The following is an 18,195-nucleotide window of genomic DNA, read 5'->3' on the forward strand; positions in this document are numbered from 1 at the left end:
TTGACAATTTCATATGAAGAGACATTCATATGTAGAGGTACCACTGTACAGTACTATGCTGTTGAATTAGAATCAGCGTATTGTTACATTCATCCATTTATTATCCGCACCACATATCCTCACGCGGGTCGCGGACGTGCTGGAGCCAATGTAAGCTGACTGAAGTTTCACACTCTGAAACTGGTGGCCAGCCAATCACAGAATTGACAGTTTTTTTTAAAAAAAACAATAAAATTCTTTATGTGATTGCACGGGAAGCCCTCGACGCTGATTGTGGTTTCCTGCTCGAGCTACTGTTTCAAAAAGTATCCATTCAAAAACAACACGTGGAAATAGTTAGCGTTCAACAAGCATTGTTTCCAAAGAGGCAGGACAAGGAGAACCATTTTAGTTCGAAATCAGACATTATGACTCTGTGTCTTTGTCATATTATTTATTTATTTCCCCCCCCCAAGATAGCGGCGCGTGAACACGCAGCGGCTCCCCTCTCCCGGCAAATTGGCATTTTATTATGTTTGTTAAAGTCATTATAATTGCCTTGCATGCTGGGTCCGAGAGGACAGTAATTCCATCTGTGCTGTATGTCATGCATATTAGCATATTTGACAATAAAGATGACTTTGACTTTTCTTCTTGGATTTTCTTGAAAAGCCCGGCGAACAAATAAGCGAGCAAGACCATTTTGTGATATTGGACGAGGCAGACTAAACAAATTAACCTATTGAACGTGTTTCCTGATCACAAAGTCACGCAGCCTCCTTTGTTTAGTGTGACGGCCTTTTCACCGTCGGTCGTTACTTCATACAATAAACCCCTGTTTAAAAACATCCAAAAAGCAAAGCGTTTTTTTTTTCCGAATCTAGAAAAGTGTATGCTTTTTGTCCCCTTCAGATCAAGAGCAGCCATTTGTGGAGCCCCACGATCAGACACCTTACATCCTGTTCATCCACAAGGATCAGTCTAGCCTTGTGGTCCCTTGCCGTACGTCGTCTCCCAGTACTGTCGTGACTCTAAGAGAGGTAAGACCACTCAGGTACACGCTCATATTCACACAGAGTCTCAGCCTTGTAGGTTGTGGTAATCTGTAAAGGTTGAATCAAGGCTACTGCACTGTTCTTGCTTTTTGGAGACAAATTCATGCGCTCTGTTCGAAGGAAAAAAAATCGGCCCTAAGGATTTGTGTTTGTTGTTATCAATGACGGATAGATATATGAAGGTAACCACAGTGAAAAATAACAACAGCAACCATCACACTGTTGGCGAACGGTTGCACTGTTGGCGAACGGTTGCACTGTTGGCGTCTTCCAATAGATCTTACACGTGTGGTACAGCGCGGTGCTAAACTGAAGGCATCGAAATTGCCTGTGTTCAGTAATAATCCCTGCACCGTCACAAAAAAAAAAACCTAAAACTAAAGATTGGTTAAAAAAATGGGAGCGCAAAAGATAAACCGCAGTACAGCGAGGGTTCATTGCACAAACTTACACCCGCAGTATTTTTACCTTACACATTTTGTGGGTCTTAAAGAAACATGGAATAATTCTCAGGGGAAACGAAGGGAGTCAGTCTGTCTGCTTCCTGTACGAACAGGAAGGTGGTCCAAGAGTGTTTTTGCTCAGAATGGAATCTCCCGCTAAATTTGGTCCTTTCAGGAAATGCAAGACAAAACCTGTACACACTGTGTCCAGTCACAGGAAACAACAAGGTAACCTGCTTGATGGACTCTTGACTTTTGATACTATTTTCCTTGGGTGCCACAAGAGTAGCCCTCTTGTGAAACTTCTGAGCCTGTCAGAGCTCCGTACCACTCATTCCCCTCAACAATAAAGTTGCCAATCACGCTGCTATTTGTGGCACTGATTTAGAACTGCGTGACTTTGTGCCCACTTGTGGACAAACAAGCTGTCTTGAGATGGAAGGGATATTGGCGGTGTGACCTTCCTGCCATTGGTAAATCAATGGCGCTCCTCCTTCCTGCTGCCTTTCCTTCCTTCCCTTTCCGCCCACGGTGATTTCTGGCAACAAGCATGAGCATTCACAGACAGCACAGTCTTTTCAAAGTCCACCATGTACTGTGCTGTCCCCATAACATGTAACTGGAAACGTCACGGATTGGTGTGTGTAATTCTAACAACTGTGACTTCAACACACCTAGAGCAGCAAAGCATGCCAACAGAACAAAACGGAATGAACAACTGCAAATGCAATCACCAAAATGTTCAACCAAACCCGCTTTCATTTCATCATACTTTGTGTTTGTCAAACAAATGTCTCCCAGCTTCATGCTAACATCTCATGTTCAATGTCATATCACCTTTATTTACAGCTGTCACCGTCCTCAGAGAAGATTGACAATGATTGGGACCCAAAAGTGGGCTTTAGAATTCCCTACAGCCCTGAGACTGTGTACGACATGCTAATATGCACTGCTGTCGTCAATGGTCAGCAGTTTAGCTCCATGTACATCCCCAAAAGACTGTGTGAGTGTGATTTTTTTTTTCAAGCAAATAAACTCGAAAAGACCAGTGGTCCGACGGAGACGTCTCTGTTTCACACATGTCTTTCTGTCCCGTTTTCTCTCTCCCCCATGGACAGCACTTTATCTTGAGAATGTGACAATCACCCCAGAGCGGGTCAGAGTGCTGGTTGGTGACACACTCTTCCTCAACTGCACCGGAGTGACCACCTTCGGTGAAAGAATCAGCTTTACGTGGGATTTCCCAAGAAAGAAAGTAAACGAGACACAGCCAAACTGCAGCTTGGAGTGGTTTTAATGTTTTCATGGGATTTTATTTATTTATTTTTTCTCCCTGCCTTCAGGAAAACCGCCATTTCACAAACAAGACCAGAGACATCCCCACTCTTGCATTTACAATGAGCAAGGCATTAGTGTTGCCTAACATTACAATGGAGGACAAAGGCTTTTATCGATGCAAAGCTGAGATTGCACCCACTAAACATAAGAATGCCACAGCGAAGGTCATTGTCTACGGTGAGCATCTGTCAATGTTTGACTCGGAATTTTAATTCATATATAATAACAGTATATGCTGGGGATTCACTGTATTCCATATGTTGCCAAATTCTAATCTGTTTTCTTTCAGAGCACCCTTTCCTCAACATCTCATACAAGCACCAGGGTACAATGGTTGTCAGGGAGGGTAGAAAGAGGCTGGTGTTCGAGCCCAAGGTCAATGCCCTACCTGCACCAGATATGCTGAAATGGCAAGTTGTGGTTTTCCATAGATAAAAGTCGACTGCCAACTCGCTTGTTTTCCTCGAAATGACTTATTTGTTTGGCTCCCAGGTATAAAGACGGAGTCCCCATCCTGAAGAATTCCACCTGCTACAAAATTTCCGGCTACAACTTGATCATCTCTGATGTGCAGCAGAAACACGATGGGGTCTTTACCCTAAGTCTCGGAAACCAAGCCCATCGCCTATACCGGAACCTGAGCTACACGTTGGAAGTTGAGGGTAATCCGCTGCTACTACTACACTGAACTCTCTAAGAAAAATAACTGCTGTACAGTATTGTAAAAGACAATTTTTTATATACAGTAAAGTGTCGTTATATCGATATCGGATATATCGATAGTCCCGGTTATATCGATACTATTTCTATGCACGCACGGAGAAAATGACATGCTAACAGGGTCGGATATATCAATAGTCCCGGTTATATCGATATTTTTTCGGACTCCCTTGAATATCGATATAACGAGACTTTACTGTATTTATATATTTTTCTCTATTCATATTTCATTTCATTCAAAGGTCTCCAGTCATTACAGTTCTGTTGGCTGATTAGTGAAGCTAGCTAGCACACGTTAGCTTAGCCATCATGATAACCCTATGCTTTAAAACTTAGCTCGAGATAACTGAACGTTTTTTTTTAATCATTTTATGTTCACAAATGTATTTCTACCAGGTGTACACGGAGCTTTTGAATGTTAATATTTCTTTCACTCTTAATAGCCACAAGAGGCACTTTATACAATGTCCGAAAAGCGTTCCTGTAACTGTTGCGTAACGATATCCTTGCTCTCACATTCACCATTGAAGTTCTTTTGTTTGTCTTCTGCTGCTTTTTTTTGAGTAGCGTTGTAGGCAGAAAGTGATTTCATGTTGTCAGTCCTCGAGCATTACTCCAAACATCAATTTCTTCTGTTTTTATTCTGTCCTGAGGTGTAACAAAGATGTTAATGGGAAATCAGAGTAAAAGTACACATTTGATTAAGTACAGTAACAAAGTATTTATACTCCATTACATTACAAAAGTGACTGGACAACAGGTAGGCCCTAGTATGAGAGGAATTTGTGTGCTTGTTGATTTCAGAGAAAGATTAACATCAATGCCGTGGCAGCTGTTGTTGATTAGTGGGATTGTTTAGTCGGTCCTTGGCGCAGTGTGTCAACGGGGCCTGGCTGCGATTTGAAAACTCAAGTGCTCAAGACCCCCCCTGGGGTCACAGCAGCCTTTGTTTGCATTTTCACCACTTGTACATTGGACAATACATAAAGAATTGGGCTGCTTTTAGACTCAAAAATGTTGTCAACACGGCCTGTACGGGTGAGGCTTGTCGAAAGCCACATATGAAATTTTGAGGGCAAACAGGGAACCCTCATTTGCTGTAGGGGACACGTTTAACACCCACTGCGAAAATGGAGTAGTTAGCTATAAGTGAATGGAAATTAGCATAAATGCTAAGGTATTTATCTATCACAATGTTGTTTCATTTTGAGTATTGATCGATACTAACTTCTGATCATGTACTTCAGCGATTTATCACAGAGGAAACGAAAGAAAAAGCAATGTTACCTTTACACTAATATACTGTAAGAGTTGTATTATCCAGTGATTCACGGGTCATTCCTGATTTATGAGGCTCCAGAATGACATCAGAAAAAAAGAAACTGTTGGTGGGAAACTAAATTATTGTAACGAGAGAGCTCAACAAAACTCCACAAATCAAAATGATAAAATGCATTTGATATGTGGTGTACGGTCAATGTTTTTATGAATGAGAATCAAAAAGCCTTTAATAGTCCCACAATGGGGAAATTTGCAATCCACAGCAGCAAAATTGAAAGGGCGAGAGGGTATTCTATGCACAAATGAAAACGTCGGGAGACTGAAATTTACAATTGCACAAAAAGAACCGTACATAGTGCAAAGTATAAAAATATACAAAAGTATAGAAAGCACATTATGTCACACCATAATGAACTTCTTTTAAATTAATATATATTGATGATTGGGAAATTATATAAATCCAATCTTTGATATGATCAGTGATCCTATGAAAATGGCGTATAATCAGTGCCAAGTTCTCATTTTTTAATCAGTTTGGGAGAAATCTTATTACAAACATTCAAACGACAACTACTTTAACACATGCTACAACAACAGATACTTCTATAATCTGGAGCACTTGTCCTTCTTACGGTCATGAGCATGACTTAGTGTGGGAGAATGCCAAATGATTTCATAGCATTCCGCAGATATTAAAGTGCCAAAAATGTTAAGGAAAAATTTATAGTGTCCCGTGTCGCATCACTAAAACGTATTGGAGCGACATAAAATAAAGTGCACAAATAAACAATGCCGAGAGGGATTCTGGTTTAAATTAAGAAACTATGTAAATGTCATTTATCAGCTATTGATAGTTGACAACATGAAGCACACATTCAGAGGGGGAAATAGTACTCACATTCTGTACTTAAGTCGAAGTAAATACGTTAAAAGCAAAATGTAGAGGTACCAATTCAAAACCTATACATAATTATGCAGATTAAATATTTGTATATGGTTGTTTTCTTCACAATTGACGACACAACTTAAAAAAAGAGGCAAATAGAGAAAAGGTCAAATATAGTAATTGAGTATTTGGACTTGGTTACTTCTGACCTCTGCTGATAGAAACCACGTTGGTGGCAGCGATACTGCTGGGCTGGCACAGCGAGGTGAGATTTATGCTGTGGGTTCAAGCTGAGAGAGCGGCCAAAGGCTGCGCCGCAACTTCAGAGGTGACGTGAGGATCTTTGTGATAAAAGAGTTCGTGTTGAATCACTCGTCAGGGCGGCGGATAATGGCGGGGTTACGCTCTGACCCCGCCTCCCCCGGCTTGCCCATCATCCAGCCATTCTTCTCTGCACAGCATCTACAGGACAAATGGTGTCAGTGGCACCGTCTTCACGGCGATCCATCATGACTGTCATTGCTCATTAGAAAGACATTATGAGATTCCGGCAGTGAATTGCGCTAAGGCTGAGGCGGGGGGCTCACCTAGAACAGGAATGTTGAAACGCTTTTAAAACAGGGGCACAGACAGAAAAATCCAAGTAAACTCGAATGGCCTTTCACGTTGTGTTCATGAAACCAATTCAATATTACATCGGTCAATAGAAGCATCAAGTTAAGTTAACATCCATCCATCATTTTATCTATCCCAATTGATTTTGGGCAACAGGTCTTGTGCACCCTGAACGGGTAGTCAGCAGGGCACAAAGGACAATTGGAGTGACAAATAATCGACTCTGCATGTTTGTGGAATTGCGAAAGGAAACCAGAGGACCTGGAAAAAATCTAAACAGGTAATGGGAAGAAAATACAAACTCCATACAGGAAGGACAGAGCACAGAACCGAATCCATGACCCCTGCACTATGGGTGGACATCCGAACCAGTTGAGACTGAGCTGTTATAGTTAAAAACATGGAAAGAAAAAAAATGTACATAAGAAAAAAGTTCAAATTTATGCTTTGCATTAGTAGTAAGAAAACAAAGAAATGTTTAACTGTAGTAAAAAAAAAGTAATAATAATAATAATATTTATTTTTTGTAGTATTAAATTTTATTACAATTTTACATTTTCAAAGTATGTGGCGTTTTTTTTTAATATGGCCTAATATCTTGTATGATTTAAAGAAAAGATTTAGTCAAATTGTCAGAACACATTTTCTTTTCAATTAAAAAAAAAAAATCGAGATTAACATTTTTATATATTTTACAATTTTATAGAGCACTTTAAAACCGACAACTCTGCACAAGTGCTCTAAATAAATTTTGTAAAAAAACAGTTAAAACAGTAAATAAATAACATGAAAACGCTAAAGAAAATACAAAAAACAAAGACATTGCATTCTCTCTCATTCAAGGAGATTGAAAATTGAATTTCAACAAATAGGTGACACCTTGTGGGTCGATTGGGAAGGACGGCCATCTAATATTGCAGAGGTTCAGGGTTCGATTCCGACCCCAGACTTCCTGTATGGAGTTTGCATGTTCTCCCTGTGCGGAAGTGCGTTTCTCTGGATACTCCAGCTTCCTTACATTCCAAAAACATGCGTGGCACGTTAAGGAAACATTCTAAATTGTCCCTTGGTGTGAATGTGAGCGCGGATAGTTGTACGTCTGTGTGCTCTGTGACTGGCTAGCAACCAGTTCAGGGTGCACCCCGCCGACTACCCGACAACAGCATCACCATAACCCTCCTGCGGATTTGATACATTTTCAAAAAGTGTTTCTTTTTCTTTGATTCTCTCAGTGAAACCAAGTATTTCCGAGTCAGAGTTTGCCCCTGTGGACATTCAGCCCTACATGTTTGGCAAGCGCCACCAGCTGACCTGCACCGCTTACGGCAGACCGGCGCCACATATCACCTGGCTCTGGCAACCATGTCACACAGACCCGGTCCTCAAACAGTAAGTGCTCGTCATTCTCGTTGCCTTATCTCGCAGGGATACTCCAAAATTGCTGCATTTCAACTTCTTAATGGGCTCCGGCAATAAGCTGCCGTCTGTTCTCACTCTCCTGCTGTCAAGAAATGGGAGTCTGGTGTATACTTTGAGGAAACAAAATGACCTGTTTGGATATTTCCTCAAATACAGCAGTTTATCACTCTCGGTAGAACTTCGCTATAATAGTGCCATGTAAAACTAGAAACAATTCAATGGAACATTATGCATTCAAAATCTTCACCCAAATCATATTTCCTCTTGCAAACGCTTACTTGAATTTACTAATATATAATGCATAACATCGTCGAAAGAATAACGGAGATTAGCGGAGATGTGACACCAATTATAAATCTTCAAGTGCTACTTTTGACACACATGGAACACAAAACCGGTTTATTTTTAAATGACCTACAGATTTACATGGACTGTACATCCTCTCTGCTCTGTCACAACCTTTTTCTTAACTACTCCACATATGCTACAGTCATTTTGGGGACTAAGCCACCAACCTTTTTGCAATTGAAGCGAAAAGAGGAAATTGGGCCAGTGATTTAAAAAATGTTGGCAGGATTCTTTTTATCTCCAAATTTGTGGAAATTACCTCAAATCTGGCCCGCCGCATCATTTTATTCAGCCCACAAAAGCAAATCCAACTTGTGAAACTCCATGTTGCTTGCGAAAGTCCGCAAATGTCCGTAATGTATTTTCCCATGTGAACTACAATGACAGTCATTATTTTTTACTTCTAATTTGAAAACTACTCATTCATTAATTTGTCGTGCACTCTATATGTAATATGTGGAGGGGATGAAACATTCTAATGGCTTCCCCAAATTCTCGTTGCCTTATAGATGTATGTAGAATATAAAAACGGCCCCCCGAGAGGAAACCATAACTACAATGTGGACCGCGGCAAAAAAAATTGTTTGACACACTTGTATTTTTATGTGTGAAGACATGGACTACTCATATGGTCATTGCGGGGCTAATTGTTGCCCACGGGTGTTGCAGTGGTGACTTTCCATAGCTGCGGTTGTGAATGTGTTGTGAATAGTTATCTGCCTCTGCCTTCTGATTGAATTGACGGCCAGTCATGTGATATGCGGCATAAGAGAAAAAATGAATAGATGGATAGACATGGACCCCACATGCTGTGCTCATATCTTATATACAAAACATCCACCTAGACAAAAGTGTATATGATGAATGGGTGCACGTCTACTGTTATAAGGGGGAAAACAAAACTTGAGCCTTAAACTGTACACAGTAATTCCGTTGATGCGGAATCTCAAACCACCCCGGAGTGCCAGTAAATAACCCAACAACACATCTCCACTGTCTAAATTGACTCAGAACACAGCAAATTAATCAAAGTAAAGTAGCCCTGGAGAAGTGCCCTCACATTTGAGGTCAGCGCCTTCGGATTCCAAAGAGGAAACAGTGGGGAGATATATTACCGTTGATCCCTCCCCTGTAATTCTTCGTGTACGATGAGTGACTGCTGCTGAATACCAGCCTGCTAGTGAACCCACAAACAAGATGAACATTCCCCAAGATCCCGGCCGCTCCGTGACAGCGGGAGATCTGCGAGCCATAAGATCAACAAAACAATGGGCCATTAGCCTCGGGTTATCAGGAACCTGCACCATTCGCAAAAACAACACGCGCGTGAGTTAAGAAGGCACGCCTCACTTATTCCCGGAAATACTAAATTGCATTATGCTTTTAGCAAGGTGGGGAGGGGCTGGCGGGGCATATATGTGTGGGTCAAGTTTAAAATAGTTGTACAATGAATATAAAAAAGAAAATTTCAAATATTATTCATTCCAGTGAGGTGCGGTGAGGTAAATGGCTGGTGAGGCACTGACGTCATCACAGTCAGATTGACAAACATATGAACTCTACAGAGTAGCTTATTCACCATTTGATTGGAAACAGTTAACGTGGTTTGTTTAAAATGTCATGTCAGCATTCTTTATATAAACTGTATCATAGAAAAAAAGAATAAAAAAACTTTATTAGCGTGTTACCTTTACTTATAAAGTCCATGCGCCGCTCATTCTGAAGAAAGGCATCGATAACTTCCTTATCTTTATTCAGTTTCAAAAGTCTCTGTAGTTCTTTCAATTTAGATATGTAATCCTCCATTCTAAAACTAAGGCCAAGCAACACGAAAACGACTGGATGGTTGCACGTAACTTGCTAACTGTTTACTGTAGCTTGCTCTCACTAATTCTATTATTCTGCAGCCGAGGAGGCGCAAGAAGAATCTGTAATCACCAGCGCCCACTGTCATGAGGCAGGAGATCTATGTGCCTCACCTAATCACACAGTTTTGATAAAAATAAAATAAAATAAACTGCAGTACAGTGTTCATAATGTAGAGTGACTCTATATTACAGTAAAGTCTCGTTATATCGATATTCTCGGGAGTCCGAAAAATATCGATATAACCGGGACTATCGATATATCCGACCCTGCGCGCATGTAATTTTTTCCTTGCGTGCATAGAAATAGTATCGTAATAAGCGGTACTATCGATATAACCGATATCGATATAACGAGACTTTACTGTATATACACCAGCTAAACTATAGAAATTTAGTTCATATACTAAAAGTGTTTGAACACTTTATTAGCGATATGCAGAGGGACAGCAATGCGGTCTCACTGCAGAGCAGGCCAGCACAGTTAGCATAGTCATTGCGCAATCAATGGTGAGGCTCAGCCGGCTGCTGCCTCACCGCTCGTCTCAGCCGGCTGCTGCCTCACCGCTCGTCTCGACTTAGTATTTGATCGGTAAATGTGAAAATTCAGCGATTTTGAAAAAAAAAAAAATCAAAAATGGTGAAGTTAAATGGACAAGAACTTTAAAGTACAACTCAGTAAATGAATAGAACTGTTTAATTAATTTTCATTTGATATTTCCATGATGGCAGGTGAGGCACGGCCTTACCTGCCTCCCCTGACTGCACATCACTGATTCATTCTCTTTTATAAAGACTCAACCCTCACTTAGTTTTATCATTTGCTTTAGTTTTTCAGAATATCAGAAAGCCTTTCATCGTCCCACAATGGGGAAATTTGCAATATCAGTTGTCCGAAAACTTCACAAGAAATATTGTATTACAACAGCAACAACAAAATATGTGATTAAAAAAAATCACAGCAGTACCTTGACTTAGGTTGAATTTGTTACCCCACCAAGCTTACAACTGAACTTCCTCAGATGAGTCCAAAAAAACCTGGACTCATCCATTGGAAATAGCACAGCCATCTTATGTATAGTAAATACAGTTACATATACAGTGATACCTCAGCTTTCGAACTTAATTGGTTCCCAGAAAGTGTGTGTAAGGCAAAGAGTTCATGTGCCAAACATTTATTTCCCATAATAAACCATTAAAAATGAGAACAATCCATTCCCAGGTCCCCAGAAAACATGCATTTCTTTTAAATAAGCCTTAAAACTACATAAAATATAACTTATTTATGTATAATAAATGTCCTATTGTATTGTAATGAAAGAAATAAACTGCACTGTATATTAAAGTCGTTTTATTTACCTTTGTGATGGTCGTTGACGTAGTTGCCTCTTGATGATAGCCGAGTGAAGTTGCTGTGCTTTCTCGTCGATAACACCCTCACTCACACGGTCCCCTGCTGGCTGATTTTCGTTAATCCAAATCAACAGAAGTTTTTCAACCTCTTCTATTGACTGAGACCTTTGCATAGACAACACAGAAACACCTTTAGCCACAGGTAGCAATGGCCGACTAAGCATACTGGTACTGGGACGTTAAGTCACAGAAACGCACACCTCGTTCGTGTTTTTCCATGATCTCCTTCTTCTGCTCGACCGTAATTTCCATTTGTGTCCTCTTCGTCTTAACACTAGCCTGTGCTGGGGTCTTTTTTGGTCCCATAATAGAAAAAGTACGCCACTCGATAGTAAACCACTTTTGCACTCAAAGACTCAAAGAAAGTGGGTGTGGAAAACTAGTCCGCCACCCACCCTGGCGCTGTTTGACCGTGTGGTCTGGTGTTGATCCGCCGAAAACTAGTCCGCCAGTCACCGTAGCGCTGTGTGGTTTGGTCTGTCCGCCGAAAAGTAGTTTGAATGCCAAGATTATATTCTTTGCGAATTTAATGTTTGTAAGGCGAAACGTTCGTGGGCTAAAGTGTTCGTAAGCCGAGGTATCACTGTATCATATATGCTTTACACAGTATTTTTATACTTTGCACTTTGTACAGTTCTTTTTATGAAATATTTTTTGGTGTTGTACAGTTGTCTTCTGTCATTTTTTTGTACATGCTATACTTTGTTTTTTTTTCTTTTTGACCTCCCCCCATCAGCCCCACCCCGTTCATTTGCTGCTGTAGATTGCCAATTTCCCCACTGTAGGACAATTAAAGGCTTTTTGATTTTGAAATATTCCCATAAATTCATCCCAGCACCTCCAAAAACCATTTTTGTAAACATTTTAACAAAGCCAAAATCCACACCAAAACACACCGTAGCATTTGTCTTTGTGTGTCTTTAAGATTTGTGGCCAAAATGGATGCTGTCATAGATTCAGACTGCAGTTTGAGTGAATAGATAAAAAAAACAGTGTCAGTCATGCATGTTCAAACACTTAAATATGAATGAAAACACTCACAAGGAGCATGGAGAAGGTTAAACTAATTGTGTGGCGAGCAGCCATCCTGATTGACTTTAAACTCTGCATGTCACTCAGTAAGCCACAGCCTTTATTTTTATTTTTTATTTCGCTTCACAAAAATGTTTTTCCCACTCGAATTTGGATGTTGTTGATCATAACCTTGATGAGGGTTAAGCAAAGTAGAAATAATCAAAAGCAGAGATCACACGTAGTGGAGAAAGAAGATTCTGGGCTGTAGTCACTCCAGCCTGGTGGGTGGTGAATCGTGCAAAATGTTTGTTTTATCAAACTTGACCTCGCAAGTCCTCAACACTGTAAATTCATTCGAGATCATATCTCGTCTTTGGACGGAGGGGAAGCAGTCAATCTGAGGAGGCTGATAGGCGCAAAGTGCTTTCCAAACCTTAACTGATGGCTGTGTGAAAGGAAAAGAAAAAAGAAAAAAAAAATCAACATTCAGAATGCTGACATGTTCACAAACTGGAACCTGACGCAGAACAGATGGAAAAGAAAATCCATCGTTCATTTTCAAGCCTACTTATTTTTCTTTTTCCTTTTGACAGTCGCCTCTTAATTCCATATCGAAATCAATGCCACTTATGTCTCGAAAATGGCCCTCAAGCCAGATTGTGTTCACACCTGCTGTAAAAAGTCCCGGGGTGTCATTGTGGGTTGCCAGGTTGCAAAGTTATCAGCGGTCTCCTGTTTAACTGCCAAGGTTTACGCATCAGCCTTATCTCCTTGGACCAGATCATGCTAGCGTTTCCTGTTGGAGGTGACGCACAGCCAGGCCCTTCCTGTCGCTCTGGCCGTTTCCTACGGGGCCTTTTCGTCTCATCAGGTTGATTGTTTGCCACCGCAGGCGGCGACGGCTTTGGAGGCTTGAGAGTGTGGGGGGTAATCTTATTTTGCTCTCAGACTTAGCAGAAAAGACGTTGAGGTGTTTATTCTATGTGGCAGAGACCCAGCAACCTAGGTTCCATGGACTGTCACGGTTCAACAGAAGCAGACTCGAAAACCGCGGTCTTAATAAGTCCATAAAAAAATACTTATTGACACAAAATGGGGTGTGAAGTCAAAAGGTACAAATAATGATTATGGTAAACACCAGAAAAAGTGAGTAATAAAAGGCACTTATAATAAGCAATGAAAGTACAAATGAAAATCGCTGTTCTCAAAAGGACAAGAGAAGCAAATCACGAAAAATGCAAACCAAGAACACCTTATCAAACCGAAATGACAACGCACTAGAAAGCGGAGAGAAAAAAAGGGAGAAGAGTCATTCTACTTGTGCACTGAATTGCCGTTGTAGTTGTATCCAAACACATTGGCCTGAAATTAACTCATTCACTGCCAAACCATTTGCAAAAATGTGTCCACTTCAGTGCCAGGGTTTTTGTCATTTTCACTCAAATTACCAGACCCACAGAATATTGAGTTTTAGGACTACATAAACATTCAATGCGGCCTAAGAAACTTGAGACTCTCTTCTTTCATCAGAAAAAAATAGTTAATTCCTAAATTATATGGGTCTGGAGTTATCTGAGCTTCAAAAGCTGTACAAAAGGCAAATGCTGCCCCATCGTGGGAGGGAAAAGCATTGCCAGAGGTCTGACCAGCGCTTTATTGGCATCCCCGTAAGAAAAGCCAAAACCTGAACAAACTCGGGAATGGCGCTCCACGTCATGTTTTTCAATCACCAAATAAATTTGGGAATGGCAGTGAATGAGTTAAATACCTATTAGACAGAATGGTTGCTCAAATGGTTATACGGTCAGCCATTTTGATCTTTTCCCATATTTCTTTGAAAATGACGCTACTGATAGTGACACGAGTCCAATAGTGTTCCTACTGCAGGGTCGTTGTTTACTAGCTACCTTCACTTGTGCGCTAGCATGCCAAAACCGGCACTCCCAGTGGGAACATGACTTTGTTTGACACACTTGTTCTTCTATTCCACCGAATTATCTTCCCTCGTGAGGACAAAAACCTAACCAACAGCACATGGAATGAATATCAAAGAAACAACGCTCAATCGGACAGGTCGGCATTCTCTCTGCGGAGTCTCCGCGTGGTGACAGCTGTGAAGCTATTACAATGAAATACAATCACATAACGGCTGTGCTGGTTTTCATTCCATCTGGGCAAGCGTTTAACGCAAATATTGTACACGATATATTGTTTGGCGCTGAGCACGTATGTTTGTTTTTCTTCATACTTGCAGTGTGACATGATAGCCACTTTTACGGCCATTGTTGCCTCTCTCGCAGATGCATCGTCTACTCGGAGCCAATGGTGGTCACCGTGATGGAAAAGGGAAATGCCGGTAACAGGATCGAGAGTATAAGGACCAAGCCTGAATTGGTTCAAGGAAAAAACAAGGTATGCCTTTGTTTCAGTGGATTATTTTTTTTTGGTTCCATTTCAAATATTGTTGACAGCCCGGTTTTTAGTGGGACTAGTACTGGCCAATATCAAGACAATATCGAATGGCAAGGCCGGATTGAAGTGGAATTCTTCCACAAGGAGCACATTAAAGTCATATTCGTCATCTGAAAGGAATAAATCCTTTCCAATTCACTTCCAATGAATAACTCTTCCATGTGCAACTGTGACCAAAACACATAAAAATGTGCCTTTATGGCAGTCGCTTTTGAGGAAATGATTTATTCCTTAAGGGAGTGACCAGGAAAATGGGACATGGGTTTTTGTCGTCGTTGCTTTTTTTTTGTTTGTTTTTGTTTTGGTTTTGGATTGGCAGGCGCATCCCCAAATCTGAAAATGATTGCATTGTTTTTAAACTGCATGCTGACACCAGAATTGTGCCATTAGCTGCTTGTAACACCCTCAAAATAAAAAATTACATTTGTGTGCTTTATAATATAATAACAATAATAATAATAATGCATTTCATTTATAAGCGCCTTTCAAAACTCTCAATGACACTTTAAAGTCACAGGATATTTTTTCTGCGGGTGAGCAGCGGCAGCCACACGCGCCAGCGTTCACTTAACAATAAATCTGATAATACACACATTGAACGATTCAAAAATGTATCCCAACCCATCTCGGGCAACTTTGTGATTTATGCCACCGTTTTATTGGACATTTACTCCGCATTTGATGAACAGAAGTTAATTTTAGCCATCTAGGTGGCAAACACATGAAATACAGCCACATTACATTGATGCTCATATGACATCATGAAAAATATATACCGTATTTTCCAGTGTATAAGGCGCACCTGAGTGTAAGGCGCACCCCCAATAAAAGGTGGATTTTAATTAGTTTTCAATATTTAAGGTGCACCGAACTATGAGGCACAACTTCAATGAATGTAAAAGTTTTCCAAATCAAATATATAAGTATATAAAAGTTTTCCAAATATAAGGCACACCACATTAGAAGGTGCTACGGTAGAGGCTGGGGTTACGTACTACTTCTTCTTCAGGGGGAAATGGAGTCGTGGCTGCTGACAATTGTTGCGAGACCTGTTGAGGCTCATGTTACTCCACATTTAAGGCGCCCCTGCGTATAAGGCGCAAGGGCATCTTTTGAAGAAAATGAAGGCTTTTGGGTGTGCCTTATACACCAGAAAATATGGTACCTTTCAAAAACTACCGCATTTACGTACATACATTCAACTGTTTATATGCAGACAATGCACATATTGAAATGTAATGAAGGCTGATACAGTATAAGACAAACCTAAATCAGATCGAGGTAAACAAATAAAATTGTCTTTCGGCTGTAATGTGATTTCAACAATCATTGCTCATTCCATCACGTAAACCCGAAAGAGAAAGAATAATGACCCAATTCCTGTTCGCTTCTTTTCACCTCAAACATAATCAAGAGCAGGCTTGACTGCATCGTGTGGTTCTTTCTATAGAATAAACATTTCAGATCTTGACTGAGTCCAACTAGGACACAAATTGATTAAAACAGAAATAATTGTGTTCTTTTTTCTTTCCTCCATAGCTCACTTGTCTGTGGATGTGGATGAAAAGTAGAAAATATATTTTTACCAGGCTCAATAATTGTAAAAGTTGCCATTTTCACAGGGCATCGTTTCTAATACGTGCCCGTTATAAATAGTGGAGCCCCACTTGTTTACAAGTACCTGCGGCCGAAAGTGTTTGCTTTATGAGGGTGATGACGAGGGGTCAACGATAACAAGCCAGAATTTAAAAGGCGAGGGATTTGCTGGCAAATTCCTTTCTGTCACTCCACATAAATCGCGTCGGCCTGTGAATTAGACGCTCCTCACAACGGGGACGGGGGGACGCCGACCACAGCTGCTCCCCCAGAAGGTCGGCGAGTGAAAAAGTTTGGCGGGGTGACAACAAAAACGACAGAACAGTGAGAAGATAGACTGACTGTTTATTGCTCTTGAGTGACATCATCATCATATTGGATGTCCCAAAATTCCTTGTCAGGTTTTGGGCGAATTTGGTTGGAGTTTCTCTTTGGATAAGCTTAGAATAAATGACATGATGCTGTAACAATATAATTATTATTGTGCTTGGATTATAATATATATATATATATATATATATATATACATATATACTTACAAACTTAATTGGTTCCCAGACAGAGTGTGTAAGGCGAAAAGTGTGTATCTCAAAAAAGAAATTTCCCATAGGAAACCATTAAAATGGGAATAATCCGTTCCCGGGTTTCCATAAAATATACTTTTCAACTAAATAAGCCTTAAAACTACACACAACATACCTTATTCTATGTATAATAAATGTGCTATTGTATTGTAATGAAAGAAATACACTGAATTGTATCATAAAGTCACTTTATTTACATTTGTGATGGTCATTTATGGCTTGATGGAATGTCATTGGAGGTCGTAGGTCAAAGGGAATTGCTGTTTGGAAAGAGAGGCGCATTACATGAGGACTGTAATTAAAGAAATAAACTGTGCTGTAAAATAAAGTTTTATTTACCTTTTTGATGGTCGTTGAAGGCTTATGGAAGGAGAGTCACCTTCCATAAGGACTGTTGGTAACTTAACCTCTGGTGCTGTTCGGTCGTGTGCTTCCGCCGAAGATCACTCCACCAGCCGTGGTGGGTGTGTATTATAAAAATAGTGCTTATTATAAGGTTTAATTTTCATAAATTTGACGTTTGTAAGACAAAAAGTTTGTAAGTTGAGGTGTTTGTAAGTTGAGGTTTCACTGTATATAAAATCATGCCTACTTCTTGGCCTTACGGTCTTAAATAAGCAGCACAACAGGTAACTGCTCAGTTTTAATTGCATGCATGAAGGACCTAAATTTTAATGGGGGAAAAAAATTGCGAGTAAGTTGTTATGCTCTGCCACTGACCGTGACTAGAGAAATTACCATCTCTCATTCGTGCCTTTTTTTCAATGTTGTTGTTCCATTGCTGTCTTCCGGTACCCAATGACATTTTGGCAAATGAGTAGGAAAAAAATTAAAATCAGCCTGGTTATGGATATTGCTTAATATTGAATTTGGCAATTGGAATCACATGAAGTCATTGCAAGTCTGAAGATTGTTTAAAAAAGTCTATTGATGCTGCACTGACAACACTCTTTTTTGTTAATAGGTATTCACTGCTTTGAGGCACCCCCCCGGCCCTTTACAATAATTACCTTGTTGTTCCCATTCAGACTCTGAGCACCCTGGTGATTGGAGAAGCCAGCATGTCGGGAAATTACTCCTGTTTGGCCCAGAATGAAAACGGCAAAAGCATCATGACTATCGCTTTCTTTGTTAGCGGTAAGTGGTCGGTACATTTTCTTTTCATAA

At 40.3% G+C, this 18,195-nt stretch overlaps 1 protein-coding gene across 1 annotated transcript in view; it reads left to right on the plus strand.

Moving 5' to 3' along the window:
- Positions 1-18,195, plus strand: part of kdrl (kinase insert domain receptor like) — a 53,448-nt gene that overhangs the window by 10,742 nt on the left and 24,511 nt on the right. The window contains exons 4-12 of the mRNA XM_088989827.1: positions 892-1,019; positions 2,327-2,480; positions 2,596-2,732; positions 2,821-2,992; positions 3,105-3,225; positions 3,308-3,477; positions 7,550-7,706; positions 14,677-14,788; positions 18,057-18,165. Coding sequence (XP_088845953.1) covers positions 892-1,019; positions 2,327-2,480; positions 2,596-2,732; positions 2,821-2,992; positions 3,105-3,225; positions 3,308-3,477; positions 7,550-7,706; positions 14,677-14,788; positions 18,057-18,165 — 1,260 coding nt within the window. The remainder of the gene's footprint in view (positions 1-891; positions 1,020-2,326; positions 2,481-2,595; positions 2,733-2,820; positions 2,993-3,104; positions 3,226-3,307; positions 3,478-7,549; positions 7,707-14,676; positions 14,789-18,056; positions 18,166-18,195) is intronic.

The sequence above is a fragment of the Hippocampus bargibanti genome, linkage group LG02 (assembly GCF_051943395.1).
Source record: "Hippocampus bargibanti isolate YZ-2025 linkage group LG02, ASM5194339v1, whole genome shotgun sequence".
Classification (NCBI taxonomy): domain Eukaryota; kingdom Metazoa; phylum Chordata; class Actinopteri; order Syngnathiformes; family Syngnathidae; genus Hippocampus; species Hippocampus bargibanti.